The sequence below is a fragment of the Felis catus genome, chromosome C2 (assembly GCF_018350175.1).
Source record: "Felis catus isolate Fca126 chromosome C2, F.catus_Fca126_mat1.0, whole genome shotgun sequence".
Classification (NCBI taxonomy): domain Eukaryota; kingdom Metazoa; phylum Chordata; class Mammalia; order Carnivora; family Felidae; genus Felis; species Felis catus.
In genome coordinates, this window is record NC_058376.1 from 67,987,711 (window position 1) to 68,007,662 (window position 19,952).

The window sequence follows — 19,952 nt, forward strand, 5'->3', positions numbered from 1 at the left end:
GATTCACTATTTGCAGATGACATGATACTATATATAGAAAACCCTACAGACTCCACTAAAAAACCATTAGAACTAATAAATGAATTCAGTAAGGTTGCAGGATACAAAATCAATATACAGAAATTCATTGCCTTTCTATATACTAATAATGAAGTAGAAAAAAGAAATCAAGAAAACAATACCATTTACAATTATACCAAAAAGAATAAAATACCTAGGAATAAACAACCTAGGTGGTGAAAAACCTATACTTTGAAAACTATAAAACATTGGTGAAAGAAATTAAAGACAACACAAATGGAAAGATATTCCATGCTCATGGAGTGTAAGAGCAAACATTGTTAAAATATCCATACTATCTAAAGCAATCTACACATTTAATGCAATCCCTACCAAAATACCAATAGCATTTTTCACAGAACTAGAATAAATAATCCTAAACTTATATGGAATGACAAAAGATCCTGAATAGTCAAAGCAATCTTGGAAAAATACAAAACTGGAGGTATCACAATCCCAGATTTCAAGATATACTACAAAAGCTGTAGTAATCAAAACAGTATGGTAGTGACACAAGAATAGACACATAGATCAATGGGACAGAATGAGTTCGGAAATAAACCCACAACTATATGGTCAATTAATCTTCAACAAAGGAGGCAAGAATATACAATGGGAAAAAGTCTCTTCAACAAATGGTGGTTGGAAAACTGGATAACTACGTGCAAAAGAATAAAACCAAACCACTTTCTTACACCATACACAAAAATAAACTCAAAATGGATTACAGATGTGAATATGAGGCCTGAGACCATAAAAATCCTAGAAGAGCACAGGCAGTACTTTCTCTGGCATTAGCCATAGCAACATTTTCTAGATATGTCTCCTCTGGCAAGGGAAATAAAAGCAAAAATAAACTATTGGGCTATATCAAAATAAAGCTTCTAAGGAGCTAAGATGGTGGGGCATAGTAGGGGGGCCCTACACTCCTCTCATCCCTAGAGCACAATTAGATAACTATCAAATCATTCTGAATCCCATAAAATCGACCTGAATACTGACAGAGTAAACTACACAACTAGAGGGAGAGAAAAGGCCACATTAGGGAAGGTAGATAGTGTGGAGACATGGTTTAGGGGAAAAACAAAATAAAAAGCTTCTGCACAGCAAAGGTAACAAGATTAAAAGGCAACCTACAAAATGAGGAAAGATATTTGCAAATGACATACCTGATAAAGACTCAGTATCCAAAATATATAAACCAACACCCAAAAAACAAATAATCAAATTGAAAAATGGGAAAAAGACATGAACAGACATTTCTCCAAAGAAGACATTCAGATGGCCAACAGACACATGAAAAGATGCTCAACATCACTCATCAGGGAAATGAAAATCAAAACCACAATGAGATATCACCTCACATCTGTTAGAGTAGCTAAAATAAAAAAACACAAGAAATAATTAACTGGAATTTAAAAACTTCTTTAAAAATTAAAACACACACACACACACACACACACACACACACACACACACGAAACAACAAATGTTGGCAAGTATGTGGGGAAAAATTTACCCTCATGCCCTGTTGGTGGTAATGCAAACTGGTGCGCCCACTGTGGAAGACAGTATGGAGATTCCTCAAAAAATTAAAAATAGAATTACCATATGATCCAGTAATTCCACTATTCCCAAAGAATACAAAAACACTAATTTGAAAAGATATATGCACCCCTATGTTTATTGCAGCATTATTTACAGTAGCCAAATTATGAAAGCAGCCCATTGATAGATGAATCAATAAAGAAGATACGGTATAGATATACCCAATGGAATATTATTCATCCCCCCCCAAAATAATAAAATCTTGCCATTTGCAACAACATGAATGGAGCTAGAGGATATAACGCTAAGTGAAATAAGCCAGGGAGAGAAAGACAAATACCATATGATTTCGCGGATATGTGGAATTTAAGAAACAAAACAAAGAAAAAAAAAAAAGAAACCAAGAAATATACTCTTAACTATAGAGAACAAACATCGTTACCAGAGGGGAGGAGGGTGGGGTTGGTGAAATAGGTGAAGGGGATTTAAAAAAAGAGGAAGAATGCTGGTTACAGTAAGAGGAGGAAGAAGTGTTCTGTGTAAGGATATGAGGGTGAGGAAATTTTGGAAGCATAGGGAAATACAGATTTCAGAATAGGCAAGAGATAAATGGTGAGATTAGCTGGCTTTTACATTACAGAACTCTGAAGTCAAATTTGGGCAAAGTCACAGTGGATTCAGCCTTGATAAGAGCTTTTCTCTCTGCATAAAGTATTCTTCCATCTCTGCTCCTGATTTGCTGCATCCCTCTTTCACCTACCTCTTACAAATACTTCAGGTTTCATCTTGAGTTTCACTTTCTTTAGAAGGCCTTCCTCCCAACCCCTGATTAATTTATTCCTCTCCCTCTTAAATTTTTCCAAAGAATCTGTAAATCCTCTTTTATTATACTCAATCATATAGCTGCATTTCTGATTATTCAGGCTGCGAGCTGCCTGAAGATATTTGTCTTGTCTGGCATCATGTCCCCAGTATCCAGAAAAATGAAACACCTCTGATGATCAAGAAATATTTGGTGAATTAATCATTTGGCCTCATGATGCTTGAATGGCATTGCTTGATATGGCTGAATCCAAATATGATATCAGTAGAATATCAGCCTTTTGATGTCCTTCCACTTCGAATAATGTCATTTTACATATAACTTTTCAAAGCCAGTTACTCAGACAAAGGTGATTTATTTTGATATCTAAAACACTATATAAGATTATCTGGAAAATGCAAAAGCATCCTGCTATTACACTATCCATTTTAGAAACTAAAAAGTCTTGGATTGTATGCTAGAAAAATCCCTTCATTACATGTAAAACATTTTTGCTGTTACCTATAGTAAAAGAGGTGAAAGGACAACTTGAAGGAGAGGGAATGGTCCTGAGAGTGTCTTAGTTGGGATCTATCCACCTCAATCCCAAGAGATGAAGACAAAGATGAAAGAACTAAGATGTGAGGATGTGGTGGGTCCCTTGAATAACACAATCAGTCCACATGGACAACCCATTTGACATATTCAAGCCACTCTGACTTACTGATGGTCATTATTTGGATAGTTCCTCCAAAGTAAGGACATGCCAGTTGTCAAAATGATGTGGAGGTTAATCAACAGAGGTTAATCAACAGAGCTACCACTTGAGAATCTTTCCCAAGGCTGCTGTGAAGATAGCATCATTGGTCCTGCTGAGTCCTTCTGTGGTTGTACATGATCCTGGGTGCAAGTCCACAAATATCGAGGCATAGCCTGTGTGCCACTAAAAATAACAAAGGTTTCAGGGTTGGAGACATTGTCAACCACGCTGTCATGGCTATCTATGTCTCCAGGACTCAACGGTGGGGGGAAAATATTTAAATGATGACCCTGACAGAAGGAGCCTGTGAGTACTTCAGCTTCAAACACATAGATCAGTTCATCTGTGGCAGATGTATTCTTGACTTGGTATGCTAGGTTTTTCAGATTCTTGGTGAAGTATATACCAACTCCATATTTTGGATCTGATAAAAGAAAAAAAAAAGATCATTATGATCCGTTGAATCATATTGCCTATTTGGGTACTAACATGTATACTCTCTCTAGTCCTATTACATTTTCTAGTAGCCACATAAAAAGGTAAAAAGAAACAGGTAAAACTAATGTAATTATTTTTATTTAATCTGTTATATTCAGTATAGTATCATTTCAACATGTAATCAATATAAAAATTATTAAGGAGATATTTTATATTCTTTTCTTTGGTAGTGGTCTTTAAAATCAGTATATATTGGGGTGCCTAGGTGGCTCAGTTGGTTAAGCATCTGACTTCGGCTCAGGTCTTAATCTCATGGTTCATGAGTTCGAGCCCCAAGTCAGGCTCTGTGCTGACAGTTCAGAGCCTGGAGCCTGGAGCTTGCTTCATATTCTTTCTGTGCCTCCCTCTCTCTCTACCCCTACACACCCCAACTCAAAAAAAAAAAACATTAAAAAAATTAAAAATAAATAAATAAAATCAAGTGTAATTAATTTACACTTAGAGCATGTCTCAATTCAGATTAACCACATTTTAAGTGCACCATAGCCACATGTGGCTAGTGGCAACCATTTGGACAATGCAGCTCTGGGGCTTAAAAAAAATGACTAAGACATGATCCCTGGTCTCAACAATTCACAAAGGGAACTCCCCACATGTAAACACAATTTTATGTGGAGAGCAAATATTTTGAGATAAAAATCAAAGATTTATTTCCTGGGAGTTTCTTCTTGCTCTTGATTCCTCCACCCATTGAGTTCTTCCTACTTATTACTCAGGGAAAAAAGGATAGAGCTTAGAATAAGGTCAGTTGTGTGTGTTTGTGTGTGTGTGTGTGTATGTGTGTGTGTGTGTGTGTGTGTGTGTGTATAATTATATCCTATGTAATTAATTTTAATCAAAGCAGAGACTGTGGTCTTGAAAGTTAGGTTTTATGAGAGAGAAAAGGGTTTTTTGAACCAAAAATCTAAAAGCCTAAAGAATTCAGGGCGCCTGGGTGGCTCAGTCAGTTAAGCATCCGACTCTGTTTTGGCTCAGGTCATGATTTCATGGTTTCGGGAGTCTGAGCCCTGCATCAGGCTCTGTGCTAGCAGTGTGGAGCCCGCTTGGATTTTCTCTTTTTCCCTCTCTCTCTGCCCCTCCCTCACTCATGCTCTCTCTGTCTCTCTCAAAATAAATAAATAAACTTTAAAAATAAATAAAAATTAATAAAAACCTAAAGAATTCATAGCATGGTGTTTATGCCATATGTAACAGAGGAGAGAAGGATGAAAGATATTCTCAGAATAATTTTCTCACTTCAAAATAAATAAAAATTCTTCATTTCACCTGGTAGGAAGAGAAGAACCAGAGAGGACATGACTAGAACTCTTGGGGATTCTGAGAAGGGGCTCACTTCACTGCTCCATTCCCTCAAAAGAGCCCTGGGAGTCGAGATGGGGCAGAACAACAAGAATCTCGGAAAAACAGGGAGGGGGACTTCTAAAGTAGAAGGAACCATTGCCTGACTCTACTGGGTACAGCCCCCTCCTCCAGTCTGGCATCTAAGTGAAAAGTAGCAATGGCTGGGGAAGATGTCCAGAACAGTTGAGGACTGCTATATAAGACCTTGCACTTCAGCTTGGAGGATGTGCACACTCAAAAATTTCCTGTGCTCTAGGACAGGCACAGACACTGGCTTGGAAAGGAATTCCCTCAGCATGAAAAACAGAGTGCCCTGTGGAGACACTAAGAGCAAAGGGCACCATGAATTTAAGCACTGGAGGGTGCTAATGACTGATGCCCAGGATGGCTTATCTAGCAGAGGACATTGGGAGGCAGAGAACAGATAGATGCAGACCATGCACCAAACCACCTTCCTCACAAATGCCTGTCGCATAATCTAAAGCACTCTCAGAAGAGAAGAAGGGGAACACCTTGCAGGAACTGAGTTTAAACCCCAAAGGGACTAAGAAAACTCTGAAAATGACTGAGTTCATCTTGAACCATCAAGAGTTTTCCTCATCTGCAGACATAGGAGCATGAGATGTAGGTAAAGTTCCATTTTACAGCAATAAAGAAGACAAGACCCACACCCAGGTTTTGTGGAACTGTAAATTTTGATACTTATTGGAGTTACAGATGTGGTAACAAAGGAATACCAGAAGTGCAGGAGGACAGAAGAGGAAGCAAGTTCCTGGGCCTGCAGGAGTTAGGGAAGGTGTCAACCAGGACATGCCATTTGAGCTATGTCTGGAAGAAAGAATGGGACTTTGCGGGCTAAAAAAGGATGAGAGAGGAAGGCATTCCACATGCAAAGGCATAAAGGCAGGAAATCTCCAGCACATTTAGGAAACTCTTAAGCAGTTCATGGCTGAAGTGTTGAGGAACATAGTGACAAGGTGGGTGAATAATGTGGGGCTAGGGCCTTACGTGCTTTGCTAAGGGGTTTGGGGTTTTACCTTGTATGCGACTAGAAAAATAGATATTAAACAAGCATGTATTTTGATGAGCTCTGGTACTTGTTTAAAAAACATTGCTATTGGTTTAACCCTTCTAGAAAAAATCTTTTAAACCTTAAACAATGGAGATTGATTATGAAAACACTTAGGCACGCTTATCAAAATGGAGATATCATTTCTTTAAAAGTTTGGTCTTTATGCTCTTTAACTGAGATGGCTTTATAGCCTTTACAGTCTGACTCAGAACAAAATATAAGTTCACCTAAATTAAAAACTCATCAAGAAGAAGGAGATGAGTCGGATTTTACATCTGATAGTTTTAAGGATGAATCTTCTTCTGAAGAAATCAAGGCTATAGCGCCTGAGGAAGACACTTCACCAGAATGGCCTCTACCGCCACTCACAAATGATAACTTGGAGGCCACTGCCCCTCCTTACAATAAAGTATATCCCCCTCCTTTACCTGAAAAATTACCACTCATGTTAAATGAAAGACTGCCTATCCAGTCACTTCCAATCCTTTTCCTAATGACCAACCTCATTCCGAGTCGAGTATGAGGACCTTCACTTAACTGCACTTTGTTTGCAGGCTCATCTTTTGCAACTCCGGCCATACTCCCTGCAACACGTGTACTTTTTTAGGATGATAATTCTGGTAGCAGAGTAAAGGATAGGTTGGATAGGGTTGGTTTTGAGGCAAGGAAAGGACCTGATGATTGTCCAGGCCCAGGGGAAGAACAACAAAGGCAGTAGGAATAGAAAGGTGAGACTGGGCTGCAAAGGTCACCGAGAGAGAACCAGTAGGGCTGTGTGACTGCCTGGACATAAGAATGAGGGGAAGGAAGGAGTAGAAGATGGTAGAGTTTCCAGCTTAGGAGACCCAGTAGATAGATGGTGATGGTATTAGTCAGGTTAGGGAGTACTGGGGGGGAGGGGAGAAGCATATTTCTCAGGGTAAAGTATGGCCAAGAAAAGAGTTCAGTCTGAGGTGGCTCTGGAACATCTAGGCAGAAATGTTCAAAAGACAGTCAGAAATATGGACCTGCGGGTCAGGGGAGAGGTAGGGGGTCAGAGTCACAAATTCATAAGTCATCCATAGAGGTAGGAGTTTGAAGCCATAGGAATGGGTGCAATCACCCAGGGTGACACTGTAGGGTTACAAAAGAGAAGGATTCCTTTTGAACTCCAGAAAACACGAACATTTAAAGAGTGGGCAACAGATGGACTCACTAGATTATAAATTTTAAGGATAGGAACTCTGTGTGTTCTGTTTACTGTGGTATTCCTCTCACCTAGCACAGGGCCTGACTTATAGAACGTGTTCAAGAAACACTTGTGGAATGAATGAATGAACCCAATAAAAAAAATTGCAAGCATGTATTCTCCTTCTTGCTACATTCAGCCAAGCCCTACAAGCAAGAGATGAACTGGCTGGAATACAAGGCAATATAGAAAATATATACATACAACTTCATTAATAGAAGCCCCTGTGCCTATAGGTGGCCATCTGAATTGACCAAGAGTCTCATAATTTGGAACCTTGCAGGGTAAAAAAGACTTTGTAGTCCAAATGAAAACTAGGTTAGGGGCACCTGGATGGCTTAGTCAGTTAAGCATCTCACTCTTGATTTCGGCTCAGGTCATGACCTCACGGTTCGTGAGATCAAGCCCCACATCAGACTCTGTGCTAACAATGCAGAGCCTGCTTGGGATTCTCTTTCTCCCTCTCTCTTTGCCCCTTCCTCTGCCCATGCTCACTCTCTCTCTCTGTCTCAGAATATACATTCAAAAAAAAAAAAAAAACGAGGTTTAAAAAAGAGTTGCAAAACAACTTCGGGATAATAAAATATCTCCTGTGTTTCTCAAGCACCTTTGGTGAAGCATGCTCCCCACAGACATGTTGGTACAGTCACATTATGGGCATAATGACTCTAATCATCTGAACTGCCTCAGGCAGTGGGTGTTAAGCTAAGACCTAGGGACATGGACAGAGCACAGAGGCCAGTAGGTAAAAGACCAGAATCTTAAGGCTTAAAGACTAGATGGAGACAAGACCTTTAGCTGGGTTATAAAGACACAAACTTGACCAGAAGCAAACAGGTTTCCTGCCTGCTGAGGTTTTAAAGGAACTGTACTGCTGAAGAAACTGCAAGCCTGGCTACAGCAGCCTGAGAGCATTCTAGTCCCTGAGGCAATCCACGGACCCCTGATAGGCAAAGGGCCTAGAAATGACCAAGGGTGGCAACACATAAGGAAGATTCTTCCCAGAGTGGAAAACAAGGGTCTTACCACTCCCAGAATAGAGAATCCTCTCTATGCCTATCCAGCAGCATGATTAGTGGTATGGACCAGTGACTTTCCTTCTACCGTTTAGAAATGGGAGGGGTTTTATTTTTAAGTTTATTTATTTTGTTAGAGAGAGAGAGAGGCAAAGAGAGAGGAGAGAGAGAATCCCAAGCAGGCTCCACACTGCCAGTGCAGAGCCTGATGCGGGGATCGAACTCACGATGTGAGATCATGACCTGAGCTGAAATCAAGAGTTAATGCTCAACTGACTGGGTCACCCAGACACCCCTAGAAATTGGAGTTTTTATTGCAATTTTCCTGCTCCTTCTCCTCTCATTATATAACAAGTGGGTTAGGGCAATTACTTTGCTTTTAAGCTTTAAGAGAGGACTTTCTGTATTTGAAGCTGATGATGAGACAAGATGAGATTTGGAAGCTGTCTTCCTTGGGAGGTGGTGTATGTGTCTTTTAGGGAAAAAGACATGTACAGATGTCAGGCAGGCAATTAGCAGTGTCTGCCACAGGATTGAAAAGAAGGCACTACTGGATTTGAAAAATAGGACAGTGATGGTCTTAGAATAGTTTAGGTAAGGGTAGGGAGGGGGAGTGCAGAGAAGGCCAGTTACAATGGGTTTAGGAGCAAATGGATGTTGTGAATTTTTAAGCCTTTGCCAATATCACTTTTCTAGTTACAATCGAAGACTTCTTGGTGGGGATTCACTTGTGAGTTTTTACCCCCAGGAATTTTCCATGTTCAATTTTTACTCCAGGTATTGTTTATGTTCTCTCTGGGGCAAAGAGAAGATGATTTCTAGACCCTTTGCTTTCTAGAAATCAAGAGTTGGAGTTAGCTTCACAGCAAGGGTCATGCTATATATTTTGAAAGATAAAGATCAAGAACATAGTCAATAGATCAGGCAAAATCAAGCCTCATCGTTAGGTATCCATCACGATCATCACTAAACTTCTTAGGCTCCTTTGGAGACATCTGAAGGGGATAAAACAGCAGTTAAGTATGCAATATTTTCGTACAACTGAAAAGAGACATGAGAGCTACACATAGAAGCCCCATAGCTGAAAAGGATCTTAAGATGTTATTTACTTCCCCTGCCAGATATCTAATTCATTCACTAGCAGCCTACAGGAAATGAAGAGGATGGAAGAGAAAAGAGCAACTTTATGAAGTTCAGGAAAGTGCTCTTTTGATTAAGGGATGAGGTTTGGTAATGTTGATAATAATTTTGTGGAAATAAGCCAAAAAAAAAAAAAGAGAGAGAGAGAGAGAAGAGCTTCAGGGTGCTCTCTGCAGATAAAACACATGACCACAGAAAAGAGAAAAACAGTGAACTGTAGTCTCACCGTTCACTTTCGTCAACATTAAACCCATCAGCAATAAAAAATATGAAGGAAAAATAAAAAATATGACCCTTTCCAAATGACTTTACCACAAAATCCCAATTACAAGCGATCCCCTCACCACAGCAACAAATACTATTAGTGGTGAGTCATCTGCTGATGTCTGCTTACCAGTTCCCACATATAGAGCCCCCAGTGATGAGGGGCTAATACCTACCACAGGGCATCGAGTACATTCTTTGAAAGCCAACTCTGCATACTGCTTCACAGAACTGGTAAGGAACTTGCTGAAACAACCTGTGGCTCACAGGATCCCTATGTGTTCTTTCTTCCACCATTTTCTTCTTTCTTTGGAAGACAGCCATGAGAAACACATTGTCAATTTCCTCCACCTATGACCCAAGGATATGAAAAACTGAAAAAACTGAAAAAAAAAGGGTGAGAACCCGTATTTCAAGTGCCTGATACTCCACTTCAAAGATAATGGTTCTTACGTGCATATTACTTTGCAAGCAATTTACTTTTTATATAAAGTTTTTAAAGAGTCTCTCCGAGCCCCAACCCTCTCCTACTTTGACTTCTGTCTCTTCAAAACTCCCTGTCCCTTCTTTGATAAATCCATTTAATAAAAATTCACTGAGCACTCACTATGTGCCAAGAAGTGGTAACGAATTGGTCAACAGTGTATACACATTCTTGGCCTTCTTAAGAGCCCACAGTTTAATGAGAGGTAAAAATAGGTAAACAATTATAATACAGTGTGGTATATGCTATTCCATTTCTTTCACTTTGCAGATAACTTTCCCCCAAATCTTCTTCGGTGCTTCTGTATATCCTGACATCATTTCTACCTCCTGGTGCCCATCCCTGCCCCACTTTCAGTCTTAATCCCAGGGTTCCAGGTCAATGAGCAGCTGGCTTAGAGTCATCAGCAGGTGAATTCTTCTTTTGGTTATACACCCACAACAGGTCAAACCCTTCCCTTAATTAAGTATACCTTTATAACCTGCAAACCACAGCTTTCAAACTGTTTCTTCTGATTCTGAATTTCCTCAGTTGAAAGCTTTAGGCATTTCAGAAATGTATTCCTTTTCATTTCATCCTGGTTTTTGGGTTGCCAATCAGTCCATTGTCCTAAAAACGAGTAACACAAAACTTGGTCTCAATACTCTGTGAGATGAAAAAGGTTTGCAAAGAAATGCAATGAAACAAATTACAGATGTTTAAAGGAATAGATTAGCCAGTTTACACTGTATGCCTTACATGTTTAGGCATGCAAGGAGAGTATCATATAAGGAGAAGTCATAGGATAAGAGAGGGGGCTAATAAATTTGTCCTCACATGATTTGGATTATGAGGCTGAGGGGGTGAGAGAAAAAAGAGCATTAGTATATACTTCCCCCATCAATGTTGTAATGATGATGTAGAATTGTGTTGCCAATAGGTAATGTTTATATTTCTAGCCAGGATGCTCACCAACAAAAAGATACAGGCATAACAAAACATTAAGGAATGACGAAAAACAGTATGACATTTACGTAAAACTTCAAGATTCTCAAAAAGATTTCATATCTCAACCTCATTTGAGCATGTTAACACCACCACTGAAATAATTATAATTAACACACTTTTACAACGAAGGAAATTGAAACCCAGAGAAGTAAGTGACTTGCCCGATATCACATACCTAATAGGTACATACCCAGGAGTATAAACCTGGCTTTCATCAGTGCTTTCTGTAAGTGGCAAGGCAGAATATTTGGTACATGTATCACTCATATGCCACCCAACCACAAAGAGCAAAATTTGGAGATTCAGAGTCTATGGTGTCCTGTCTTTCCCCCCTTCCTTCCTTTTTTCCTTTTTCTCTTCCTTCGTTCCTTCCTTTTTAAATTCAAGGGACAACCTGTTATTGCCCAGCAACTCCTTATTGGACAAAATACACAGGTGGACAAATGGACCCCACCACCACTACCAAAAAGACTTCTTTTCTTGCAGTTTATTTTCAGTTTGACGTAAACCCAAGTACACAAAAATGACAAAATTCCCAGCACATTATTTAATTGAGTGGTCTCAATTTAACCACAAAAAAGCAGATAATAAATCCTAAGAGAGTCACTAGAGGGGCCAAGTTGTAAATCTGGAAAGCAGGAAGGACAAAATTTCATAGCAGAAAAACTCCAAACCCAGGAAATTTCTAAGGAAGAGACTGTAAATTAAATCTCAAGAGCAATAGCTGACATTAATAAAGTATAGTAATAGAATTCAGTTCACTTAAGTTCAGCAACTCATTTACTGAGCTCCTATTATATGCCTGGCCCTGGGTTGGGCACTGAAGAAGCACTCACCAGGAAGGATTTAAAAAGCAGCATAAAAGAGGAAATCCCTAACTTCTATTATTTAAATTTTATTGTTCTGACGGATAGTTGATGTTTCTTGTAGTAATAACTCATTGAAAATGTATCCATTTTGTTAATGAAGGTCTTAATCTGATTAAGAGAGGGCGAGTCTGTAGGAAACTCTGAAACACTGCTGTGGAATACTATGCTTAGTCATCACCTATCAAAAATGCCACCTTGCACCAGAACACGGGACTCACATGACTAAATTGCCAACTGCTGGGAGAGTGGATCAACCTTATGAATGCAGTTAGTTTAAAGTAATGTCACAAGTTTTATAGGCCAGTGTTTTTTTTGCCTCTTGTTCTCTTGGAAAGTATCAGAGTCAATTTAAATATCCACAGTCATTACAATTCAAACTAAGTAGAAATTAAAATCTTTGGTCTTATCCTTGTGTATTATTTTTGTGCATGTTCTTTGACACCGGTTTTTCTGGGGAATGTGGATAAAACACTTACTGTATACCCCCACTCACTTTGACCACATCTGCCTGAATTATTTTTACAAACACAAGTGAAAATAAGGTGCCCTTTAAAATTTCACATATGAATTTTTGTACCAACCCATCAACATCACAGTGATCTTTCTACAAGTCTGACCTTATCTTTGCTTAAAATCCTTCAAGGCTCCCCATTTGTTCAAGAAAAACTCTGAACTCTTCCATGTGATTTATAAAGTCTTTCATAATCTAGACCCTGCTATGGTCTGATTGCTTGAAAAGTTTCTTTACCTTACTAATTTCTACTTATTCTTTTTTTTTTTTTTTTTTTTTTTTTTTTTTTTTAGAGAGAAAGAGAGAGAGAGAGACAGCAAGCAGAGAAGGAGCAGAGGGAGAAGAGAGAAAAATCTCAAGCACACTCCACGTCTAGTGCAGAGCCCAAAGCAGGGCTTGAACTCACGACCATGAGATCTTGGCCTGAGCCGAAATCAAGAGCAGCACACTCAATTGACTAAGACACCCAGGAACTTCTCTACTTATTCTTCATTCTCCATTTATGACACCTTCTCTGAGAAGCCTTCCCTTGACCTCCCAAGTCTGGGTTAAGTGCCTAAATTGGTATCCTGAGACCAATTTCAAAGTCTCTGTGTGTAGGAGGGTTTCCCATATGTACAACCAAGCAATTCTGCTATTGTCTATCCAAAGATAGCATCAGATTCCACAGGTTAGGGGTTCAGTCCTACAAGACTGCTCTTCAACACACACATACTTCAGACACCAGTCAAAAGCCAGGTTGTCACCTGTGCTTCTGACTGACTAGCTACAAACTAGAGATTCCAATGACCTTCTCTGTGGATTTCAGGCACTATTTGCAAGTCCAGGTTGTTACCTGTACTTTTGACCAGCTGGTCAAAACATCTCCTCCTCAGGTTCAATTAATTTGCTAGAGCAGCTCAGAGGAACATTTTACGTACTAGATTACTGGTTTATTATACAGGGATATTATTCAGGAACAGCCAGACAGAAAAGATGCATAAGGCAAGGAAGGAATGGGGACAGGGTGCAGAGCTCCCATGCTCTCTCCTAGCAAGCCACTCTCCCTACATGCAACTTATATGCACTAAAACTCTCCACGTGCTCGCTGACCTGGCAGTTCTCTGAACCTGTCCTGGGTTTTTACTGAGGTCCATACATAGCCGTGGCTGATTAAATCATTGGTCAATGGCAACTGATTCAACCTCCAGCCCCCTCCCTGGAGGTTGGGTGGGGGAACACTGAAAGTTCCAATCCTCCAACCACAGGGTTTGGTGTCCTAGTGACCAGTCCCGTTCTTAGGGGCTTTCCAGAGTCACCTCTTTAACATAACAAAAGACATCTTTATCACTCTCAACACTTAGGAAATCCAAGGGCTTTGAGAGTTGTAAGCCAGAAATGTTGACGAAGACCAAATGTATATGACCATATATTTTGGTCATCTGAATGACCAAACATATCTTATAAATCGCAATATCACAGTGCCTCTCCCGAGATGCTCCCAGAGCACTTTAACCCTCCTCTTTCATAACTAACCTGCTTGCTTCTCAGTATCCTTACTTGGATTTTGAGTGGAAACAACGTCCATCTTATCACTGTATCCCCAGCACCCAGCACAATGCTTGGCACATACCATAGACACAATATACATTAATCAAATAAATAAATGAAATAAGTCTCTGTTTCTCAAGGTGGCATTTTCAATGGTATAATTTCTTAGCTCTAGGGCTATGTTAAAAGGATATCTCCAAACCCAAATTCCCAGTCATCATGATGAATTTTGCCCCACTGCATGAGAGATACTTGAGCGTACTTCACAGTAAGAATGAATAATTTATTTTGGTGAGGGAGCTCAAAGTAATTTTAGGGTTCCTAATGCTGCTAGCAACAATACATAAATGCAATAGAACTCAAAGAAATTAATTAATCAAGTGTAATGTGTCTGTCTAAATTTGAACATTCCATGTGTAGAATTAAGGATCCACTTTTTTCCCCAGAGCCTGGGCTTATGTTATCCTAGGCTTTTAACTGCTAGGCATTTAACTGCTTCTTAGGCAATCCATTTCATCATAAGTAAATCCAATCACTCACGTACGTGTGTGTGTGTGTGTGTGTGTGTGTGTGTGTGTGTGTGTGTTGATTTTCTAATTAACCTTGCTGGTAGAAAGAGAGCCAAAAAACTTATAAAAGTTTATGGCTTAACACAGAACCAACATGGTTTGTTCTCTCTCCCATGCTATATCTTACCCACATATATACAGGTGCACTCACACCCATAAGAATGAACAGTTGGGAGAGCCGACTTTTCAACTCAATTGGAAGTTACTCACCTGACAAGCTCCAAAGGGCTAGCTCCTTTTTTCTTGCCATTTCCTCTTGAACTTCACACAGCATATGTTCAATGTTCATAACCACCTCAACGAGGCTAGCCTGGGCTCCTTTAATCTCTAAAATTACCTTTTCCAGACTGATAATCTCTGAGATAGAGACCCTTAAATTATTCTGAAGCTGAGTCAAAATGTCATGTTCCCTTTTTCCAAGGTAGAGTATATGATAATTCTCAATGATGTGGTGGTCCTGGAGGGTCAGTATTCTTCGGATCCACGCTTGGGCCTCCTTCATCTTTTCCATGTTGCATCCCATCAGGCTGATGGCAGGAGATTTACTTTTGAGCCCATTTTCTCTTTTCTCCTCTCTGGTCAACTGGGGGACTGAAAAGACTATCATGAACAACCACAGAAGGCAGGTGGGCCTTAAACCGGAGCAGAACAAAACACCAATGCCAATATTTGCCCCGAGGATATCGTGACCACTGCCAGCAGCAGCAACTTCAATTAAGTGCCTAGCTCTGAGAGCTGTGTTGGATACAAAGGAAATCTAAATGTGTGGTTTACAGTCTCCTTGAGAACGGTGGAGCCTGTAAGGGGTTGGCTCTCTCATGTCTTGCTGCTGCTCTGTTGCATTTGTCAATTCACAGGTGAGTTCACCTTGATATCACCCTGGATGTTAACCAACTATTATAGACATACATGCAGTTTGGATTCCATATCACCGCAATAAAATGAATACTGCAATAAAGTGAGTCGAATGAATTTTTTGGTTTCCCAGTGCAGATAAAAGTTATGTTTACACTATACTTTAGTGTATTAAGTGTGCATTATGTCTATAAACCAATGTAAATACCTTAATTAAAAAACACTTTGTTGCTAAAAAATGCTAACCATCATTTGAGCTTCCAGTGAGTCATAATCACTGATCACAGATGACCATAACAAACATAATAATAGTGAAAAAGTTTGAAATACTGTGAGAATCACCAAAATGTCCTATAGAGACACAAAGTGAGCAAATGTTGTTGGAAAAATGGCACCAACTGACTTGCCCGATGCAGGGTTACCACAAATCTTCAATTTGTAAAAAAAAAAAAAAAAAAAGCAGTATCTGTGAAGCTCAATAAAATGAGGTAAGCCTTTATTTCCTGCTGACTGGGAGTTTCCTTAACCTCTTGGTACTACCGAGTTTGAAATCAAACATCTCTGAAAGCCATAGAACTTAAAGAGTGAAAATTCTTTTTGAACAATATGAGTATTTCTGATTGTAAAAATAGTACATTTATTTTTGAAAAATTAGAAAGTTACCCAAATATAATGAAAGGAAGAACTACTCATAATTCTACTACCTGGGATTCCTTTTTATATATCACCTGTATGGAAAAGGACATGTTATACCTCCACAGAATCTGGAGCTTAGCACTTCCTATTGCTTGACATGGTATATCCCAGCAGAAAAGATAATGGAACTTTATTCCAACCCATGTGGAATAAAGGGGGTACCCATGTGTACCCCTCTCTAAAACCCCCCTCCATAACAAGCAAAGATATATATAAAGAAGAGGAATCTCTTAGATGGATTAGAGTGACCCTGAACCCAAACTGAAAAAAAAAAAAAACAAAACCCAACTCAGGGGGCAATGGACTGAGAGGAAATTGATAGGTGAGGCAGTATCTAGAATGCATAAAGAATTCTCTCAAATTATCAAGAAAAAGAAAGAACCTAGTAGCCAGCCAGGCAAAAGATTTCACAAAAAAGGAAACACAAAGGGCCCCTATATGTGTGAAAAGATGCTCATCTTCACTGGTAATCAGGGATATGAAAAATTACCCACCAGGTTGGCAAAAATTCATAAGCTTGACAATACCAAGTTTGTGGAAGGATATAGAGCAGGGGCTCCTGTATATATTCGTGACGGACGTAAAACTGGAACAACCACTCCTATAATTATATCTTGCAAAGAAATTCTTGCATGTGTGTATCAGGAGATATGTACAAGAAAGTTCACATTCTCATTCGTCACAGCAAAAAACTAGAAATGACTCAATTGCTCTTCAACAATGGAATATTATTATAGCAATAAAAAGGAGTGAACTTCAGCTATTCAGAAGAATCTCAAAAACGTATTTTGAAAGGTAAAAGTAAATTGAGCACTTACCATGTTCTAGGCATTGCTCTAAGTGCTTCACATAAATTATTTTGTTCACTCCTAACAACCCTACGGGATAGGGGAGGCTGCTATTAACAGCCCCCTCTTACAAATGAGGAAACTTATTCAGAGTTATTAAGTAACTTGCCCATGGCTATAGGACTAGTAAGTGGTGGTCATGGAGCTAGTAGGTGTGGGCAGTCTGCCTCCCCAGGAGTGATCCCAGGTTAGTAGCAGTAATTAGCTTCTTTTACCCTTACATAACAGTTGGGTGGTACCAGGAACTATGAAATAGTACCAAGACAGACCTAGAAGTAAGAGAGGGAGGGTGGCTTCCTTTGAATAAAAATAAAATCCAATGTTTTAGACTAAAGAAGTGACAAGAGTTCTTAAATTGGAGGCATAGGAGCTTGTCTGTTTGTTTTTAACCCTTGTTCTGCCTGGGAGCTTATATTACTTTTTAGGAGAAAATAGAAGTAATACATGGTGATATTTCATTTATTCATCACTACCAGAAAAAAAAGAATTGTTCTTCTGGGTAACTACTGGTTCAGATCACTAAGGGATACTCTTCTAGCACCAAAACACATTAGTTATTTATTAGCTAAATTATTTATTTAATTACTTAAATATTTCTAATGAAAACACATTTCCCTGCCTTTCTTGTTTAACTTTTCCTTGATAACCTGAGATCATCACCATTAACCCATTTTAAATGTCAATTATTGTCCTGTGCTATCATAATTCTTTTATAGTTGCCCTCAAAAATTACTGAAATAACTGGTAACCTCTGGCCCTACTATTCAGGCTAACGACATAGAGACATTTGTATGTTCCTTTTCCGTATTATCCTCATCTAAGACTCCTAGCTACCTTTCCTAGATTCAGTGAAGTTCCCCATATATGTACTGCATTTATTTGCTTCTGTGGGTTTTCTTCACCTCGGGTGCCCAACCCCACCAGCTCTTGCCATTGAAAATCTGCCATCCTCAAAGCCTAACTTAGATCCACCTGTCCAAGAAGTCATTCTTGATCCCTTCCAGTCAGAAGGAATCTCTCCCTCCTCTGGGCCACCTGGGTTGTCTGTCCATCCTCTTGCTCATTATTCCATGGCCTTTATTTAATGCTTTGCATTTACAGAACATTTTTCATACATGATCTCCAATTATCCTCACAAAAGTCTGTCATTATCGTTTTACAGATAAATAAGCAGGTTCCTAAGAGGCACAGCCACAGACCACAGCTCTCCAGCACTGCTGGACCACAGCATATCCATAAGCAAACTCTTCTGTTAAAGGGTGTAAGCAAACCATTGTGACCCTACTGGGAAATAGCCTGAGAGTTTCTATTGCTGGTTGAATGTCTAGTGTTTTTAAGATTTATAGAATACCGTAGATTAATACTATTTCTAGAATACTGTAGATGTGTACTATTTCCAAAGTATACATCCTAGCTGTCAGGAGGCAATTCTAACTCCATCAACTCAAACTCCACTAAAGAAAAGGAGTTATGAGACAAAGTTAATCTTTCTCTAACACCAACCAGGATTAGTTTAGTCCTGTGATCCCCAAACCTAGTTCAGCAACAAAATTGACTAGGGGGCCATTGAAAAATATACATGCTTGGCCCAGACCCAGAGCTCCTGAATCAGAATCTACACAGTTGGGGCCTATACATATTTTTGTTTGTTTGTCTGTTTGTTTAAAGTTTCTGTTATGATCCCAGTGATTACCCAAGTTTGGGTAGCATCAGCTTAATCCATTTATTACTATTTGGTATTACCTAGATGTGTTTTCTAGAATGACTAATGAGTATCTCCATTTAGATGTAACCCCATTCAGAGCAGAAAGAGTAATTGGCTTCGTCATCTTATGAAGGGCAGAACTTTTTCTTAGGGAAAAAGTATAGACAGCTATCTATGAATGGACTACCCACACTGTGGATTACCCACTGTGGCTTAGCTTCTCTCTATTCATATCATGAGACTGGCCTGAGCAAAAATAGAATCATGATCAGATATAAAGCAGGTTGGTGTCCAAGCAGAAGCATAGTGAAATATATTTGGCTTATTTCTTCTTCTCCCTTCCATTAGTTCAGATGATAAAGAAGAGAATGAATTTCTGGTGGGCAGACTCTACTTCTAAGGCTGTGAATTTCGTACTCACCACTGTAATTATTGAAACCCTGTAGCCTGGACTTACTCTTTGCCATTTCAGCACTGAAAGCCTGTAAGAAGAAAAACAGGAGAGTCATAAGTGGGGCTTTCAGCCATTGTCATCAAAATCCCTCCGTCCACCTGCACATACCACACCTGACCTCATCCACTCTGTCAATCCCCATTCCCACTGCCACAAATCTAAAGCAGCCTTTTGGTAAGTGCTAGAGAATAGCAATTCCAGCCCCAAATTATGCAGTACCACAATCTATTAGAATATCTTGGGGAAACGAGAATAGAAAAGCTGGAAAGAAAACCAAAATCTGGTATATCAAAAAAAAAGAATGTGCATTCCAAGGCGAAATATAATCATTCATTCCACAAACATTCATGCTCTGCTTCTTGCATGTTAGACACTGAACTAAAGCTGTGGATGTGTCACTCAAGAAGAGAAACATAGGTAAATGTTCTTATAATTAACAAAACATAGATTCATTTTAAAAAGGTATGTGCACACACGTTGTCTGTAGACTGAATAGGTGATCAATTCTTGTAAAGTGCTTAAAACTCTACCTGGCACACAGTAAGCATTCAATGTATGTTAGCTCTTGTTGTAATTATTATTACATAATTCTATAGACAAAAATTTGTGTGTGTTGCCACGCAGATCCTTTAACAGAGTGTCTTTTTTAAAAAACTAATCTCTGCAAGGGTTTGGAGCCACTACCCAGTGTCTTCCTTATCTAAAGTTGATTCAA

General features: G+C 39.2%; 1 protein-coding gene across 7 annotated transcripts in view; it reads right to left on the reverse strand.

Annotated features, from left to right (window-relative positions):
- Positions 1–2,766: 2,766 nt before the first annotated feature.
- The window catches only part of PARP9 (poly(ADP-ribose) polymerase family member 9), a 36,482-nt gene continuing 19,296 nt past the window's right edge, over positions 2,767–19,952 (reverse strand). For 6 of the 7 annotated variants that reach the window (XM_006936100.5, XM_045037018.1, XM_006936099.5 and 3 more), the window contains 5 exons: positions 19,205–19,265; positions 14,890–15,270; positions 10,686–10,822; positions 9,906–10,080; positions 2,767–3,594 (listed from right to left, as the gene is read on the reverse strand). In XM_006936100.5, coding sequence (XP_006936162.1) covers positions 3,215–3,594; positions 9,906–10,080; positions 10,686–10,822; positions 14,890–15,270; positions 19,205–19,265 — 1,134 coding nt within the window. In that variant the 3' untranslated portion in view covers positions 2,767–3,214. The remainder of the gene's footprint in view (positions 3,595–9,905; positions 10,081–10,685; positions 10,823–14,889; positions 15,271–19,204; positions 19,266–19,952) is intronic. The other variant, XR_006585097.1, reaches the window with a different exon arrangement.